Raw genomic sequence first — 18,392 nt, forward strand, 5'->3', positions numbered from 1 at the left:
CACTGCCTCTGTCTTTCTTCCACGGAGGGACAAGCCTTTGGGTCGATTCTGGGGCTCCGGCAATGCCGCCTGGAGCCTCCATTGCTCCAGCCCCACTTTGTCTGCTCACAAGCAGGCAGGTGTGTTTGTAGGCAACCCTGACTGCATCTCCCTGCCGCCTCGTCTAGTGCAATAAAACGATGAGAGGAAGAGGCAGGACGGGCACAGCAGAAGAGGAATCGATGCGGGAAGCCTTCCTTGTCTGCCTTTGGGGCACCTTAGCCCTAGAGGAGAAGGGGCCCAGAAGCCTCCCCACGGAGGCAGGCAAGGGAGCCCGGAAGAGGCCAGAGAGACCTTGAAGGCGGGTGCAGGCTGGTCTGTGCGGAGCCTGAACATCCTCCTCTCCTCCCCTCCAGACATGCCCCCCACCCACCCCGCAACAAGGGCTGCTGGGAAGCTGGTGGGAGGGGGGGCCAAGGAGGAAGCAGAGGGGCACCTCTTGACCCAACATGCACACCCACCTCTAGGTACTGAGCTTCCTCAGCATCGCTCAGAACTGCTTGCCGGCCCCCTCCCCAATCTTCTCCCCAGCCTGCATCACTGCCCTAGGTTCCAGCGAGCTGACCCAGCTCCCTGGCAAGTCACATCGTGCTCTGCTTTCTGGAGGGAGAGGACCTACGTCTGTCCCCCCCCCCCAAAAAAACCTTCTGAAAAGCACTTAAGCGCCCACCCCCAGTCCAAGGGGCGAGAAGAGTAAAGTGCCCAAGTGGCAGAGACGCTCTCTCCTATATGACACACACACACACACACACACACACTCTCGAGGCGAGTCGGGGGTCTCCGGCGGTCTGTCGTCTAGCCAGCGCTATAAGAAAGGGTTGGTGGGGGGGTGTTTCGCCAGGGAGAAAGGGCCAGCAGGCGAGGAGGCCATCGGGGTCTGTGGGAGACAGAGACAGAGAGGTGGGTGAGTGGGGGGGCAGGGGGGGGGGAGAGAGAAGGATCAATACACACACAGAGAGAGACACACACCCAAATAACTGAATGGAAAGATCATCTTGAAATATCCAAAGATTCTGTAAGCTAGGGAGGGAAACCCAATTTATTCCACTGCCACCCAAACAGAGGGAAATACTGTTTTCCTTGAGTTATTATCAATAACGTAAGGGCTCCCCCTGTCTGTTCCCACAGTGGCCTCTTCTGGGAAACCCAGAACCAGGATCCGAGCACAAGAGCAACACTCTCCCTTCCCGGGGTTTCCAGCAACTGGGTTTCAGAAGCATCGCTGCCTCCGACTGTGGGGTTAAAAGGCAACCGTTGGGACATCTTCCCCCACCACTGCCTCCTGCAGGAGGGAGTTCCACAGTTTAACTATCAGCTAGAAGGACTTTCTTTCATCTGTCCTGGATGCCCTCCAGTTAGGAGAGGGAGGAAAAATTTTCTCAATCCGCTTTTCCCATGCTATGTGGAACTTTTTTTATCATCTTCTGTGCCTTTCCCTGTGAACTGAAAAGTCCCAAACGCTGCAAGTTTTCTACATAGGGAGCCTGTTCCCACCCCAGCACCTCAAACTGAGGAAAAAACATTGCTTTCTTTGATTAATATCAAGATCATGTGAGTGTCACCTGCCTTCGTACTGGAGCCTTCACAGATGCACACACACACACAGAGATCTAGGGGCTGGGGTGTGGAAAGGTGATCACGAGAGATGGGGAACTGGCAAGCAGGAGAGGTTGGAGGGCTGGAAGAGAAGGGGGAAGGAGAGGGATGGGGGCTTCCTTACCACAAAAGGGTTGGTGGAGATCCCAACAGGCTGCCCAAGGGGTCTCTGTGCAGCTTTGGCAACAGAAAATCCACTGAACGGGGAACCTGAGGCAGGAAAGAGACACAGAGAGAGTGTGAGTGAGTGTTGAGATGACTTTTGCCGTAATGAGATGAAGCTTCGGAGAACATTCCTGCCACCCAGAGGGCCTAAAACACACCCAGGGAGGCTGCAAATGTTTTTTTTTTTTTTTAATTGCCTTTATATCGCCAAGGAGCTCAATGGTTCTCCTGGCCTCCTCATTTAATCCCCCAAACACCAGCCCTATGAAGTAGCTCGGGCTGAGAGTAGGTGGGGCAGGTTCAAGCCCTGGTCTCTCCCAGGTCCTAGCCTGACACTCTAACCGCTACAGACCATAATTGTCTCTCTTAAGACAGAGAGTCTGGAGCTCAAGATGACACGCTCATGGTCCTCCCCGTCCTCATTTAACCCCCAGAGCAACAACCCTGCGAGGGAGGCTAGGCTGAGAGGCAGTGACCGGCCCCAGATCAGGCAGGCCAGCCCTCTGCTCGAGACATATTTACACTCTGCTCCAAATCCTGTGGGAAGCTTTCGTGCCCTGTGCTGGTATTCCAGGGGCCCCCTCTCTGCTGCGCTGGTGGAAGGGGCTTAATCGGGGTCACCGGGGTCCTTTCCCCCCAGCATTATCTTCTTCTCCCATGAGAAACCATGGGAAGAAGGGGCAATGAGCTACGTGGGGACCCTGGGCGGCCTCCCTCTAGCCTCGAGAGATTTTGGCCACGCATGCAGAGCCCATCACAACCCCAACGAGGGATAGGACCTTGCCTGCCGTTTATTAATTTTTTTCTAGAAAGCTGAGGCTCAGGCCGCTGAATTCCGCAGCGCCTCAAATGCGAAAGCCCGCAGCTTCTCTGAGTGGGTGTGCAACGGCATGTCTACTTCTGGACTGAGGTTCCCCCCCCCAAACAAAAGCACCTCTTACCGCCATTCTGCTGCTGACTCAGCATTGCTTGGGTCTGGAACAGAGGCGGCTGCTGGTGCTGCAGTGGGGAGGCGAAGACGTTGGAGAGGGGGGAGGTGGAGAAGCTGCTGGGGGACCCCACCACGAAAGCGCCTGCAAGGAGAGAGAGAGAGAGAGAGAGAGCCAGAAAAATGAGGAGTGGCAGGAATAACCTGATGCATCAGTGGAGGACGCCTGTCTTGACGGCTGCACATGTGAAAAGGATGCAGCGGGTCTTAGGGGGCCACAAGCTTATTAACTTGAGCCCACAGTGTGACGCAGCAGCAAAAAGGGCTAATGCTATTCTCGGCTGCATCCACAGAAGTCTAGTGTCCAGATCGAGGGAAGGAATAGTACTGCTCCATTACGCCTTGGTCAGACCACACCTGGAGCCCCGTGTCCAATTCTGGGTGCCACAATTTAAGAAGGGTATTGTGCAGAGGAGGGCAACCAAAATCAGGGGCCTGGAAACTGGAGGAGTGTTGGAGGGTGTTGGGGGATGCCTGGAAAAGGCTGAGGAGAGAAGGCAGCCATCTTCAAACGTCTGAAAGGGATGTCAGGTGAAAGATGGAGCGAGCTTGTTTTCCGCTGCTCCACAGCGCAGGACCCAAACCGGCTGGGCTAGGTGGGTCATTGGCCTGATCCAGAACGCTCTTCCGGCTGTGTTCTATCTCCACATGTCAAAGGAGGTATTCCTCCAAATACCCGCTGCTGGGAACTGTGGGTGGGGAGAGCACTGTTGCACCCAGGTGCGGATTGGCGGCTTCCCTCCTGCAACTATATTTACACAAAGGTGCCTTTCGAAGGGTCAGGTGCTGTGAACTGGGTTGCGGGGAGCAGCGGGAGATGCCTGCCATGCCAGAGGTTGGGCTAGATGAGCCTTGGGGGCCCCTTCTAACGCTACGATTCTATGAGTTCTGCAGGGCGGAAGGCGGCTTACACAACCAGCCCCTACTCCTCCTTTGCCCGACTCGCCGTCTCTTATCCACCCTCCCACCTCCGCTCGAATGATAAGAACCACAGGACTGTAGAATTGGAAGGGACCACGAGGGCCCTCTAGCCCAAGCCCCTGCAATGCAGGAATCTCTCCCCCCCCCCCCGCAAAGTGGGGCTCAAACCTACGACCCTGAGAGTCTCAAGGCGGCAAGGAAGGGCTTACCTGGGCCCATGCCGTTGGTCTGGAAGGGGTTGGTGGAAGGCAGCGTCGGCTGAGCAACGGCAGGGGTGGCGAAAGGGTTGGTGCAAGCTGGAAGTCAGAGAGAGAGAAAGAGAAAGCGCCCCCGAGTTATAACACAAATTAAGCAACTGGCACCTGCTACACCCCAGGAAGATGATGACAGCAAGAGAAATTGAAGATGATGACGACAGCAGCAACCATCCAAACCGAGTGGAGGAAGGAAAACTACTTACCCCCGTAGGCCGTGGCTGGGCTGGGCGGGGGCAGGACAGGCGACTGGCTCAGGGCCCCAAAGACACTGGCAAAGAGAGGGGGAGGGGGAGGAGGAGGAAGCAGGTAAGTACAAGGCTCTCTGGGAGGTGCACCCAGAGGCCACTTAGACTCACACACACACACACACACACACGTTGCCCAAAGGCAGAAATGTCCCACCAGTCGATCAAGAGGGAAATGCAGTACCTGCTTGGGACTCCACCCACTCTGAAGGCCCCGCCCATGTCTGGAATGCCCACTCCTGGTTGGCTAGCAGGGGAGCCGGGGAAACCGCCCATGTGGGTTCCACCTGCAAGGAAGAGGAGGAAGAATATTAATTAATATTGGTTTGTTTGGGAGTTACTGTTTTGTGTTTCTTTGTTCTTGTTCTAATCATGTGTTTTGTGCTTTTATGTTGTATTTTTACACTGTGAACTGCCCTGAGATCTGCTGATGAAGATATACAAATTAAATATATTTTTAATTCCCCCCCCTATCTTCCCCCCCTTCCCGCCATTTTCCCAGACCAGGACTCAAGCTGGTTTACGCAAATTAAAACACAGCAGGTAAAATACAAAAGCTAAAAGCATGTAATATGTAACAGCTTAGTTACGGGACACGGGTGGTGCTGTGGTCTAAACCGAGCCCAGGGGTTGCCGATTAGGAGGTTGGTGGTTTGAATCCCCACAACGGGGTGAACTCCTGTTGCTCGGTCCCAGCTCCTGCCAACCTAGCAGTTTGAAAGCACGTCAAAGTGCAAGTAGATAAATAGGTATCGCTCCAGTGGGAAGGTAAATGGTGTTTCTGTGCGCTGCTCTGGTTTCGCCAGAAGCGGCTTAGTCATGCTGGCCACATCACCCAGAAGCTGTACACCGGCTCCCTCGCCCAGTAAAGTGAGATGAGCACCGCAACCCCAGAGTCGTCCGCGACTGGACCTAATGGTCAGGGGTCCCTTTACCTTTACCTTGGTTACATTCTAAACTATCTTTTGTATGTTTTCAAAGCAACACAAAAACAAATCTGTTAAAATGCAGGCAGTGGAAACATTTGTCAGTTCCCAAAGGCCTGTGGGAGTAAAACAGTCTCCGCCTTCCGACGAAAGGAGAATGAGTAAGGAATAAAACATTGCGAGGATAAAAGGGTGTGTGTGTGTGAGGAACTATAGGGGAGGTGGAATATAAACGGAATGGACAAAATAGCAGTAATGGTAACAGTGCACTTACGGGGCATGTTACCTGCTGCCATGGGCTGGCTCTGGAAAGGGCTGTGGCTGGCGGCTAACGCATCCCCAAAGGTCACTCCGGCAGGACTTCCTCCAAAGGCATCAAAACTGGTGAAGGCGGCCTGGGCTGGCACCTGGCCTGAGAGAGAGCGAGAGAGCACAAGAGGGATTATTTAGCCACAGGGTTGTGCATGGGTTAAGTTGCTTCTGTGGCCGGTCCTGAATCTACCACCGATGAATTTCTTCCCGCGTCGCAGGGGGCTGCGCCAGACTGCCCTTGGGGTCCCCCCTCCAACCCTCCAAGTCTATGGCTCTGACCTCCTCGAGCAAATCTGAGTACGGGGCATTAGGAGAAAAGGGAGAACGTTCTCATAGAATCGTTAAGCGTTGGAAGGGACCCCGAGGGTCATCCAGCCCAACCCCTTTGCAAGGCAGGAATACTCACACACACACCCCATCACACCTTCTTCACCCCCATCTGCAATTCCATAGGAAAGCAATAGTGACCCAGCTACTGCAGAATGCTAGGTTTGTAAGCGCACCCTGCATCTTAGTGGTCCGTTCTCTAAATCAGGGGTTTCCCAAACTTGTCCCTCTGGCTGTTTTTGGACTACAACTTCCATCATCCCTCGGTGCCAGGACCAGTGGTCAGGGATGATGGGAGTTGTAGTCCAAAAACAGCCAGAGAGCAAAGATTGGGAGTTTTCGTTTTTCTTTCCCCATAGGGGAAAAGGCAGCTCCCCCATCTCCCTGGATGCTTGGGTGCCCCCCCTTATGATGCCCATTTTGAAGCCTCCTCAGTTAACACACCACAGCTGGACTCCCTCCAGATCAAAACTGCCCAGACAGACACACACACCCTCTCTCTAGTGTGATAAAGAAGCTCCCGCGACCCACAAGAAGTTACTCACTCCCAAAAGCAGGGAAGGCTGGGAAGGCAGGTCCAGGCTGAGGGGCAGCGAAGGGGTCTCCCCCGATGTCGGCCAAGAGGTCCATACTGGCTTTCTTGGATGGCTGGGAGCCCTGTGGCTGGCTCCTATCTGCAATCTGGAAAAAGAAAAACCGGTCAGCCTGAAAGGCCAGGATCCTGCCCAGGAAGAGATCTCCCCCCCCCCGAGCCCGGCATTCACCGCAAATGCACTCTGAAGCAAGTTGTGGCCTTCTGAGGCGCTGAGGGAGAATACTGCATATTGTTGGATCGTAAGGAGATAGATTTATGCGGCATTTGCCCGCAAAGAACACACAACGGCTAGGTGAAGAGGGCGTCGCAAAGGTCTCCCTGGCATGCCATGCTTATTTTGAACTTGAGCAAATTTTCAAACTTGAGCAAAGTTTCAGAATCTACTGATTCTGTGGGGTGGGGTGGATTGTTGGTTGTTAACAGGCACTAGGTGAAAATGTTCCTCTACAACCAGACCTGTGGCAGTATGTTGTTGTTGTTGTTCAGTCGTGTCCAACTCTTTGTGACCCCATGGACCAGAGCACGCCAGGCACCCCTATCTTTCACTGCCTCCCGCAGTTTGGCCAAACTCATGCCAGTCGCTTTGAGAACACTGTCCAACCATCTCATCCTCTGCCGTCCCCTTCTCCTTGCGCCCTCCATCTTTCCCAACATCAGGGTCTTTTCCAGGGAGTCTTCTCTTCTCATGAGGTGGCCAAAGTCTTGGAGCCTCAACTTCAGGATCTGTCCTTCCAGTGAGCACTCAGGGCTGATTTCTTTAAGAATGGATAGGTTTGATCTTCTTGCAGTCCATGGGACTCTCAAGAGTCTCCTCTTATTTACTAAAGTACAATTTGACCTGTTTTTATTCTGGGGAATTTATATTTACTTCTCACTATTTCATTTTATTTTATTTTATATCACCCGTTGCTTGGTTCCTGCTCCTGCCAACCTAGAAGTTTGAAAGCACGTCAAAGTGCAAGTAGATAAATAGGTACCACTCCGGCAGGAAGGTAAACGCTGCTTTTCTGTTGTTGACAACATCACTGCCCCCTTGTGGGGAACAGTAAGAGGTGGAATATAATTCCAGGAGTCTTGTTTTCTGACAAGATGCTTAATTTGTCCAACCATCTCATCCTCTGTCGCCCCCTTCTCCTTGTGCCCTCCATCTTTCCCAACATCAGGGTCTTTTCCAGGGAGTCTTCTCTTCTCATGAGGTGGCCAAAATACTGGAGCCTCAACTGTGGCAGTATATGGCCTTTTAAACAGGGGGAGGGGGGTGTTTTGTTTGTTTGTTATTATATTACGCAGTTCTGTGTTTTATACTGCAAACCACCCTGCTATCTTTGGATGAAGGGCAGTATAGAAATTTCACCGTCATCATACTCGCCAGCGGCCATTAGCTCTGCTCTGCCTCTGAAGCCCCTTCCCAATACCAGTCACTGGGAACGGCAGGAGGGGAGAGGACTCTTGTGCTCAGGTCCTGTTTGCAGGTTTCTCATGATGGGCACCTGGTTGGCCGCTGTGAGAACAGGATGCTGGACGAGGTGGGCTCCCTTTTGCCTGACCCAGCAGGCGCTTCTTATATTCTCATGGGGGTGGCCGAAACCAGCCAGGAAGGGTGTGCTGCATTCAAACAGGTGGTGAGGCGCTTGCAGCACAGGGACAGTTTACATGAGTGCCACCACCTGACGAAAGAATGAACACGGCTCACCTTCCTCCTGCCTTCCTCTAGAGCAGGCGAGCTGCTATACTGTCAGCCATCATTAAGCCTTGCACAAAGGATGAGGCCAGAGCTTGAGAAGAGCCCTGATGGATCAGGCCAATGCCCCCCCCCCCCGTCCAGCATCCTGTTCTCACAGTGGCCAACCGGACACCTCAGTGGAAAACCCACAAACGGGATTCAAACACAAGAGCAACACTCTCCCCTCCTGCGATTTCCAGGAATTGGCATTCAGAAGCATTGCTGCCTCCAACTGTAGAGAGCAGAGAAGAGCCATTGTGGCTAGCAGCCATCCATAGCCCCTCTCCTCCTCCATGAATTTGCCCAACCCTCTTTCAGAGCCATCCAGGTTGGTGGCTACCCCTGCCTCCTGTGGGAGGGAGTTCCACAGATTAACAGTGTTGGAGTTAACAGGTTAACACAGGGTTAAACCTGGAGAGGAAGTGATGCTCCTCAGCTGGATGTATAGTATTGTTGTTTTTCTGTGTGTCGCAGTTCTGAATTGTGTGTGCCGTGAGCACCATGCAAGAAGAGTGTGCTCCAGGCTGATGTATATATATTTTTCTGCAATAAAGTAAGTCTTAGAGAAAGACTATGGACTCCGGGAGCCTTATTTAGCCTTACTTTCCAGGGACGAGCTGCGTTACTCTGCTAAGACAGTTAATTACGTGCCTCATCAGGAAGCCCACGGGACCCGAGATGACGAATGGCCGGGAGTGCTCGTTATGCAGCTGGATCGTGGCCACCCCATACTGTTACATTACGGAATAAACAGGTCACTGCATGGCCGTCTTTCACCTGCCCTAAATCTCCCAGCATTCAGCTTCAGGGAGGACTTTCTCCGGGCCGATCTTCATCTTTTAACCCTGTCATGTCAACATTGTGGCTAGTTGCCACGGACAGCCTTATCCTCCGTGAATTTCTTGTTTCTTGTTCCAGTTACAGGTGGGTAGCCGTGTTGGTCTGCCGTAGTCGAAACAAAATAGAAATATTCCTTCCAGCAGCACCTTAGAGACCAACTGAGTTTGTTCATGGTATGAGCTTTCGTGTGCATGCACACTTCTTCAGATACACTGAAACGGAAGTCACCAGATCCTTAAATATAGTGAGGGAGTGGGGAGGGGTATTACTCAGAAGGGTGGTGGGAATGGGGGATTGGATGATAGGTGTGGAAAACCTGTTGACAACCTTTAACAACTGCAATTGGTGTTATTTATGGCGTAGGGTTTGGCCTGTTTGTCCAATATAGAGAGCTGAAGGGCACTGTTGGCATTTGATGGCATACACAATGTTAGAAGGTGACCAATTAAATAGTCCTGAGATGGTATGTTTGATGTTGCTGGCCCCAAATAATAAATGGACATAAATCTGAAACCAGGAATCACAAGACAGAGAAACCAGTAGGAGAACACTTCAGTCTCCCAGGACATTCTATACAAGATCTCAAAGTATCTGTCTTAATACAAAGGAATTTCAGAAATAGACTGGAAAGAGAAGTTGCTGAATTGCAACTTATTACCAAACTTAAAACCATGGAGAAACCTAGTCTGAACAGACATTGGATTCTTATCTCATTATACATGACAAAGCTATTTTTAGCCATCTCACCCCTTGCTTTTTCCTGTAAGACCAATTGCAGTTGTTAACAGTCGCCAACAGGTTTTCCACACCTATCAGCCAATCCCCCATTCCCACGGCCCTTCTGAGTAATACCCCTCCCCACTCCCTCACTATATTTAAGGGTCTGGTGACTTCTGTTTCAGTGTATCTGAAGAAGTGTGCATGCACACGGAAGCTCAGACCAAGAACAAACTCAGTTGGTCTCTAAGGTGCTACTGGAAAGAATTTTCTATTTTGTTCCTTGTTGTCTCTTGCTCGTCTTTTCTCCAAATTACACAAGCCCCGAACACTGCAAACTACAGCCCACTGGGCCCTGCCCTGCTACTCCCCAACAGCTGTCAGAAACCTGATATTAGAGCTTGTGAAACAGGGTAGGGGCCTAGTCTGGGTTGGCCAGTGAATGGAAAGAATTTCTGAGCAACTTAGTCGAGCCAGAAGGATGCCAGAGACTCCAACCTGGCTAGGCTTGGATGCTGTAGGCATCGCTCCCGAGTCTCCCAGCAGCGTCTTCACTTCCACCGTGGAACTTTGGGATGTCAGCGAGGGTAGGCTTTTGGCTTGCTCCGGGGAGATGTACCTGCGGGGGGAAGTCAGAGGAGAAGATAGACCACCGCCCAGGATGATCTCCCCACCCTCTCATCCCTTGGGTGTGGGGGGGTGTGAGAGAGAAAAGTCAACATTTCGCCTATGGAGAAAGATGTGAAAATAAACAGCCCACACCAGTTTGCAGAGTTTCATCTGAGTCCTTTACCACCCAATAAGCTCCTGGGATTTGAGCTCCCCCTGAAGGACTGGCCGCTGTCATTCTCACCATCTCTTCTTCTCGTATTTCTCCTGCAGAAACTCCTTCACTTTCTGAGGGTCCTGGGAATCTGGCAGCAGAGACGTCCGCGAGTCAAAGGTGCCCAACCAGATCTTCCGACAGGCCTGGGGTGGGTAGGAGGCCCAGAATTATTTACTTCGTAAGATTTGTATGCTTGTAAGAGAAGGGAAAACTCAAAGAGGTATACAAAGAGAGACAGAAACAACAGAATCATCAATAAAAGCTACCATATAAAGAATTTTAAAAAAATATTCAAATCAGCTATAAACTAAAAAGGGATTAAACCACAAATCGACTGGGCAGGCTTGCGTAAACAAGAATGCTTTTTAGCAGGAGCTGGAAAAGTACGGGGAAGGCGCCTGCCTGATGTCAACAGGCAGGGAGTTCCAAAGTCTAATTGCTGCTGCGCTAGAAGATATGGGATCTTATCAATGCATATGAGGAATACAGAACTCTGGGGGTTCTTTGGGAAGTGAGTGGGCTTGAAGCAAGTACAGCAGGAGAGGACCATCACCTGCCCACCCTCTGAAACCTCACTCGTGCCTCCTCAGTCACCAAAACGAGCTTGCCACCTTACTATTATAAATTGTCTTATATACACATATGAGAAAGCAGGGCACAACTGCCATGAAGGCCCCAGGTGGCCCCCGACTCACCTCGTTCCCACGGGTCTGGAGGTACTGCACCTCGCTCTCCGTGAAGGTCGTCATGGAGATCGACTTGACCCGGTGAGGAGGGTTCAGGCCACGGCTGCATTAGGGGTGGGGTGGGGGAGAAGAATCACTAAACTGTAGAGCTGGAAGGGACCCCCAAGGGTCATCTAGTCCAGCCCGCCACAACGCAGGAATCACAGCACCTGCTGATTATAGCCACTGAGTGGATGCCAAGGCTCTCTAGGGGGAGAGCAGGAGAAACCAGGCCTTTGAGTTCAGCAAACTCTGTGTGCTTTTGCAAGAGAGACACCTTGGTGAGGAGAGTGATGTTGACAGCTCTCTGAGCTGCCAGGAAAACGCACAGAGTGCTGGGCATCCTGAGCTGCAGAATCCAGGAGAGGCCTGGGCCCTCAGGGAAGAGAGCCTAGATGTCGACTCTGCCCCACTGGGCTCCTCATGGCCCTGTCCCCTAGTGCTCTGACCTGCTGACGCAAGGATTCTCTCTGCCTGTGGCAGTTAATTATTAAGAGGGTCGAAAATGAAATATTCAGAATGCCACGGAGAGGAGGAACTGTGGAACCCATGTGGGGAGAACTTTCTCAGGGAGCAAACCTGGATTAGGGATCTGGGCAACCTCGGTGGGGCAGGTGGGGAGAGAAATTAAGGACTCGTATCACCACGATTTAAGAACACAAGAAGAGCCCTGCTGGATCAGGCCACTGGCCCATCTAGCCCAGCATCCTGTTCTCACAGAGGCCAACCACATGCCCATGATGGGAAAATCTGCAAGCAGGATTCGAACGCAAGAGCACCCTCCCCTTCTGTGCTTTCCAGCAACTGGTGTTCAGAAGCATTGCTACCTCTGGCCACCCAGTAGCCATCGAAAGCCCTCTCCTGCTCCATGAATCTGCCCAATCCTCTTTTAAATAAGCCATCCAGGTTGCTGGACATCACCGCCTCCTGTGGGAGGGAGTTCCGCACTTCAACTGCGCTGTGTGTGAAGACGGACTCCCAGTTATCTGTCCTGAATCCTCCAGCATTCGGCTTCATTGGAAGCCCATGAGTACCAGAGAGAGGGAGAAAAGCTATTCTCTGCCCACTTTCTCTATGCCAGGCATAATTCTATAAGCTTGTCGCTTTTTACTCGCCAGGTTGACAACGGCTGGCTTAAAAGTATTCCACAGATTCCTTTTCCCCCCCACCCTCCCTCTCATGTCAGCCATACCCCTCACCATCCAGGGCAACAACCTCCACTCACCGAGTTTCTATTTACTTTGGTCAAAAGGGGTTTAACCTGCCTTTCTGCTCAAAGGGGAGCTTATGAAACTCTTATTTGTTTTAGCGAAGAGATGCCCCTGCCTCCCACTGGCTAGCGAAGGCCAAAGAGCAAGGCCAGCATCAGGGAGTGGCCCAGGATGCACTGCGCCGCCTTGCAGCAACCAATCCTGCAGTATCCCAGAGGTCCTTCCGCACCTCACACAAAGTGCAACCAGGCCTCTTCCAAATCGCTGGTGCCTTCTGTCTGTTCCATCATCCGCTGGCCTTCTTTTAATTGTGTTTCTATAATTTTACTTGCTGCTTTGTAACTCCCGCGGTTTGCTGAGGGTCGCAAATGGGGAGTGATGCTGTTGCACTCAAGTCCTGCTGGTGTGGGCTTCTTCCATTCATCTGGGCCATCTGGCTGGCCACTCATGGTTGCACTCTGCCTCCATGGTCAGATGCTTCTGAGTGCCAGTTGCTGGAAACCACACAGGGGAGAACGTTGCTCTTGTGTTCGGATCCTGCTTGCTGGTTTCCCGCAGGCATCTGGTTGGCCACTGTGAGAACTGGATGCTGCCCTAGAGGAGCCACTGCACTCCTCCTGGAAGACTCTTCTCCCGTCCTAAGCCTCCAGATGATTTTGCCTGATGGTCTCATGTAGGTCACAGAGATGGAAAGCAAATCCAAAGGTTGTCTAGCCTTCAGTCAACCTGGAGCTCCTCAGCTGTTTTGGAGCACAGCCCCCAACCCTTGGCCAAGGCTGGCTGTGGGGCTCATATTATTATTATTTATATTTATATATTAAATTTGCATACCACCCTTCACCTGTAGAACAGAAGGCAGTTCACAAGATCCAAACACATAATAAAAACAAGGGCAGCAACACGGACAAACAAACCATTAACCCCTTCCCCAGTGTGGTGAGTGGTTAAGAGCGGTGGACTCGTAATCTGGTGAACCGGGTTCGCGTCTCCGCTCCTCCACATGCAGCTGCTGGGTGACCTTGGGCCAGTCACACTTCTCTGGAGTCTCTCAGCCCCACTCACCTCACAGAGTGTTTGTTGTGGGGGAGGAAGGGAAAAGGAGAATGTGAGCCGCTTTGAGACTCCTTCGGGGAGTGATAAAGCGGGATATCAAATCCAAACTCTTCTTCTTCTTCTTCCCCCCACCGGGGTCCCTGACGCAGCTGGGAGGGCGCCCGGTTGAGGAAGGGTCGCCGATGCCCCGCCCACAGGAGGAACTCCGCGTGGGGATAGCCCCGCCCCCTCCCCTCGCGCATAGCCGCGTGGCCCCGCCCCCTCCCCTCGCGCATAGCCGCGTGGCCCCGCCCCCCTCGCCGCACTCACAGCGCCCCCGAGCAGGTGGTGCAGACGTAGCTGCCGATGGTGATGTCCACGTAGGTGACGCCTCGCTGGCCGCACTCGAAGCAGAGGCGGCTGGCCGGCTCGGAGCTGACGAGCTCCCTCACCCGGCGGGACCAGACCTCCGACTCCGAGTCCCGCGGGGAGCTCGGCTTCCTCGACCCGGACGCCGCCATCCGGGCGCGCACCTGAGCCCCCTCGCTCCCTGTCAGCGCCGCCGCCCGCCGCCGCGCATGCGCCCAGCTGCCCCCCGCCGCGCACGGCGCATGCTCCGCTCTCCTCCGGCTGGGGCTTCCCCCCCTCCCCGCCCCTCCCTCTCCCGCCGACCTTTCGATCCCACCCCATTCGTCCTCGCTGCTGATGCTGCCGCCGCCCCCTGAACCGCTACGCGCAGGCGCGCAAGTGGGGGAAGCGCGCGACCTCGCGTCGTCTGCGCGTGCTCCGGGTTCCGAAGCCGAGGGAGGCGTTGAACCCGCACGGGGAGGAAGGGGGCTTCCTTCAGTGCGCAGGCGCATCGTCTCCTGCCACTTCCCCGGCCGATAAGTAGCCGACGGTGGCCTGGTTTTAACTCTGGGAACGCATGCGCAGATTTCTCCCGCCTTTTCCCCTCGCCAAGCGTGCTCGTTGCCAGAGGACGGTTGCGGGAAGGGTGGTGCGGGTGTTTCCCGCCCAAAAGGCCACGTGACCCCTCAGGTTTTACCTCAGAATTCAGTCTCCCCCATTTTACAACTGAATTTTTCTGCTCGAGTTTCCAGTTCTGCCATTTAACTTAATTTATTTAACAAAGTTGATACATCTCTTGATTGTTAAAAATAACAGATATTAGCAAAGCAGGTTAAAAAAAAGAACTATTTAAAACATTCCCCCCCCAAATGCATATAAAGCAAGGATTAAGGTAATAATAGCCTGATGGTAACACATGTCTACGATTCTACATATCTGGGCAGGTTTGCCTGAACAAAAATGTGTTTTAGCAGGTGCCCAAAAGAGTGCAGCCTGATGTCAATAGGCAGGGAGTTCCAGAGTGCGTGTGCTGTTGGATTTCTTACCAACGTGGATGTTGTGTGGCACCTGTAACTGCCATTTTCTACCATTAAAATAATAGCCATGATTAAGGGCACAGCTGCTGGATCAGACCAGATGACGGGACAGGAGCGAGGCAAACACGGAGGGAATATATATATATATATATATATATATATATATATAATAGAGTGAGCAGAAGGAAAACCAGGCTGATTCCACACCCCCACCCCAGCTTGCAGAAAAATCAAACGATTGAGTGAAGCAAGAAATCAAGAGCTTGCCCAAAGAGTGAAAAGCAAAAGAAGGAAGTTAAACTGGGCAATCACTAAACAACAGGAATTTCCTGATAAAGTTTGTTTTAGAAGGGGAGCAACCGCAGCAGCAACCACAAGCTCTGTAGGAAATAGGAGAAAGACAGTGTGTGTGTGTGTGTGTGTGTGTGTACAGACACATACACACATATATATTTCTAATGGGGTATTTCCTACAGATATATATAGTAATGCATATTTATACATTTCAGAGAGAGAAGTAGAAAATCTGATTCAAGCAAAGAATCGTGTCAGAGGAATGAGCAAAATGGAAAACAACCCAGAAAAAACAGAGGAAAATGAAGCCCATTTGTGATGGATTTTAAAATTAAATCTGGTGTTCTTTCAAAGCATGGCTGCCTCGTCTTACTGAGCCCAGGCCCCAGGGGCCACTTACACCCATGGCTACACCATCCGGAGGCCACATGGCAGAGTGTGGCCGCCCATTAAATTGTGAATGTAATGAGGAAGGGAGGGATTTGTATTTTTGTCATGGCGCTGGGCTGTGCAGGGAGGTTTAATACTTTTTTGCACATCTCCCACCACTGTGTCGATATGTTATATACTCTCTCTGTTTCAGATGGGTAGGAATCTCAGATGGGTAGGAATTTGCTAAGGAACGGGTTCAAATCATGTCCGTGGGATGCAGGTCCTCCAGTCATTTTTCTTTTCTTTTCAAGGGCTTATCCTGGAATGGCGGAACTGATAACACTTGAACGACAAACCCATTTTGTGGCTTGCAAGACCAGCCACATTTTACTGCCCCACCTGACTGCACTGCATCCCAGCAACCTTTGTGAGCTTACAGGTAAATTTTTTTGGGGAGCGGGACACCTCCCGCATTATTTTGCTGTCTCCCCTTAAAAAAAACACGTTGCCCTGAGCAATGGGCAATCCACTTTTAATTGTTTGTTTTATTTATTTGTTTCATTAAAAATTATAGACTCCTTGGCTGTTAAGTGGTTTACAAAAAGTTAAAACATTGAAAGCCATATTTTAAAATACACGGAAAGTTAAAAGCCAAAAGAGAATAGCCAAACAGGCATGTCCAAAGTCCGTTTTGGGGGCCTAATCCAGCCCACCAGTTGGTTTAACCTGGCCCCTGTGGCATTTTATTTGCTGGGGTAAAATCCTAAAGAAACCGTAACAACTTCAATCCTAAAAGAAAGTTAACAACTTTGGTTGGCCCTCAAGCATGTTCATGTCATCAAATCTGGCCCTCTTTGAAAAAGGTTTGGGCACCCCACCTATGGCCTTTAAATTGTGAGTGTGGGGAGGGGGACTATTGATTTTGGAATAAAAAAGCTCAACAACTTCAAAAGGTCAACAACTTTGGTCGGCCCCCACAGCCCTTCACTTCATCAAATCTGGCCCTCTTTGAAAAAAGTTTGGACACCACAAATTAAAACTCATGCAAGCTTCCTACACAACAGGGTGTTGTGGTTGTTGTTGTTTAGTCGTTTAGTCGTTTAGTCATGTCCAACTCTTCGTGACCCCATGGACCAGAGCACGCCAGGCACCCCTATCCTCCACTGCCTCCCACAGTTTGGTCAGACTCATGTTGGTAGCTTCGAGAACACTGTCCAACCATCTCGTCCTCTGTCGTCCCCTTCTCCTTGTGCCCTCCATCTTTCCCAACATCAGGGTCTTTTCCAGGGAGTCTTCTCATGAGGTGGCCAAAGTACTGGAGCCTCAACTTTAGGATCTGTCCTTCTAGAGAGCACTCAGGGCTGATTTCTTTGAGAATGGATAGGTTTGATCTTCTTGCAGTCCATGGGACTCTCAAGAGTCTCCTCCAGCACCATAATTCAAAAGCATCAATTCTTCGGCGATCAGCCTTCTTGATGGTCCAGCTCTCACTTCCGTACATTACTACTGGGAAAACTATAGCTTTAACTATGCAGACCTTTCTCGGCAAGGTGATGTCTTTGCTTTTTAAGATGCTGTCTAGGTTTGTCATTGCTTTTCTCCCAAGAAGCAGGCGCCTTCTAATTTCGTGACTGCTGTCACCATCTGCAGTGATCATGGAACCAAATAAAGTAAAATTTCTCACTGCCTCCATTTCTTCCCCTTCTATTTGCCAGGATGTGATGGGACCAGTGGCCATGATCTTAGTTTTTTTGATGTTGAGCTTCAGACCACATTTTGCGCTCTCCTCTTTCACCCTCATTAAAAGGTTCTTTAATTCCTCCTCACTTTCTGCCATCAAGGTTGTGTCATCAGCATATCTGAGGTTGTTGATATTTCTTCCGGCAATTTTAATTCCGGCTTGGGATTCGTCCAGTCCAGCCTTTCGCATGATGAATTCTGCATATAAGTTAAATAAGCAGGGAGACAATATACAGCCTTGTCGTACTCCTTTCCCAATTTTGAACCAATCAGTTATTCCATATCCCGTTCTAACTGTAGCTTCTTGTCCCACATAGAGATTTCTCAGGAGACGGATGAGGTGATCAGGCACTCATAGTTTGCTGTGGTCAACACAGTTAAAAGCTTTTGCATAGTCAATGAAGCAGAAGTAAATGTTTTTCTGGAACTCTCTAGCTTTCTCCATAATCCAGCGCATGTTTGCAATTTGGTCTCTGGTTCCTCTGCCCCTTCGAAATCCAGCTAGCACTTCTGGGAGTTCTCGGTCCACATATTGCTTAAGCCTGCCTTGTGGAATTTTAAGCATAACCTGGCTAGCGTGTGAAATGAGCGCAATTGTTCAGTAGTTGGAGCATGCTTTGGCACTGCCCTTCTTTGGGATTGGGATGTAGACTGATCTCCAATCCTCTGGCCACTGCTGAGTTTTCCAAACTTGCTGGCATATTGAGTGTAGCACCTTAACAGCATCACCTTTTAAAATTTTAAATAGTTCAGCTGGAATATCATCACTTCCACTGGCCTTGTTGTTAGCAGTGCTTTCTAAGGCCCATTTAAGGCCCATCTCCAGGTTGTCTGGCTCAAGGCCAGCAACCACACAACTGGGTAGACTTGTCTAAATAAGAGTGTGTTCAGGTGCCGAAAAAAACAGTGAAGGTGCCTATCTGATATCAATAGGAAGGGAGTTCCAAAGTGTTGGTGCTGCTATACTACAGTTCTTACAGATGCGGTGGGGGCATTACGTGAAACTTGTAAAAGTGCCAGTTCTCCCCAGGCTTGCATCCTGCAGAGGTCACTTCGGTGTTGCTAGCACAGCAGTTTGACACCCGGAGGCGCTCTCCATTGTCTCTTGAGACAGACGGATGCCAACGACAACAACAACACCCCTAAACTTTATTAG

At 51.2% G+C, this 18,392-nt stretch overlaps 1 protein-coding gene across 2 annotated transcripts; it reads right to left on the reverse strand.

Annotated features, from left to right (window-relative positions):
* Positions 1-483: 483 nt before the first annotated feature.
* On the reverse strand, positions 484-14,002 carry AGFG2 (ArfGAP with FG repeats 2). Of its 2 annotated transcripts, none has more exons than XM_033169926.1 (12): positions 13,776-14,002; positions 11,173-11,266; positions 10,505-10,620; positions 10,150-10,270; positions 6,322-6,457; positions 5,424-5,549; positions 4,396-4,498; positions 4,170-4,234; positions 3,919-4,005; positions 2,742-2,873; positions 1,760-1,845; positions 484-916 (listed from the first exon to the last, which is right to left on the reverse strand). In XM_033169926.1, the coding sequence occupies exons 1-12, from the start codon at positions 13,964-13,966 to the stop codon at positions 845-847; spliced, it is 1,329 nt and encodes a 442-aa protein (XP_033025817.1). In that variant the 5' UTR covers positions 13,967-14,002; the 3' UTR covers positions 484-844. The 2 variants fall into 2 exon arrangements, with proteins under 2 accessions (XP_033025817.1, XP_033025816.1); XM_033169925.1 differs by having other exon boundaries at positions 5,412-5,549; positions 13,776-14,001.
* Between the last annotated feature and the right edge of the window lie 4,390 nt (positions 14,003-18,392).

This window comes from Lacerta agilis, chromosome 14 (genome assembly GCF_009819535.1).
Source record: "Lacerta agilis isolate rLacAgi1 chromosome 14, rLacAgi1.pri, whole genome shotgun sequence".
Classification (NCBI taxonomy): domain Eukaryota; kingdom Metazoa; phylum Chordata; class Lepidosauria; order Squamata; family Lacertidae; genus Lacerta; species Lacerta agilis.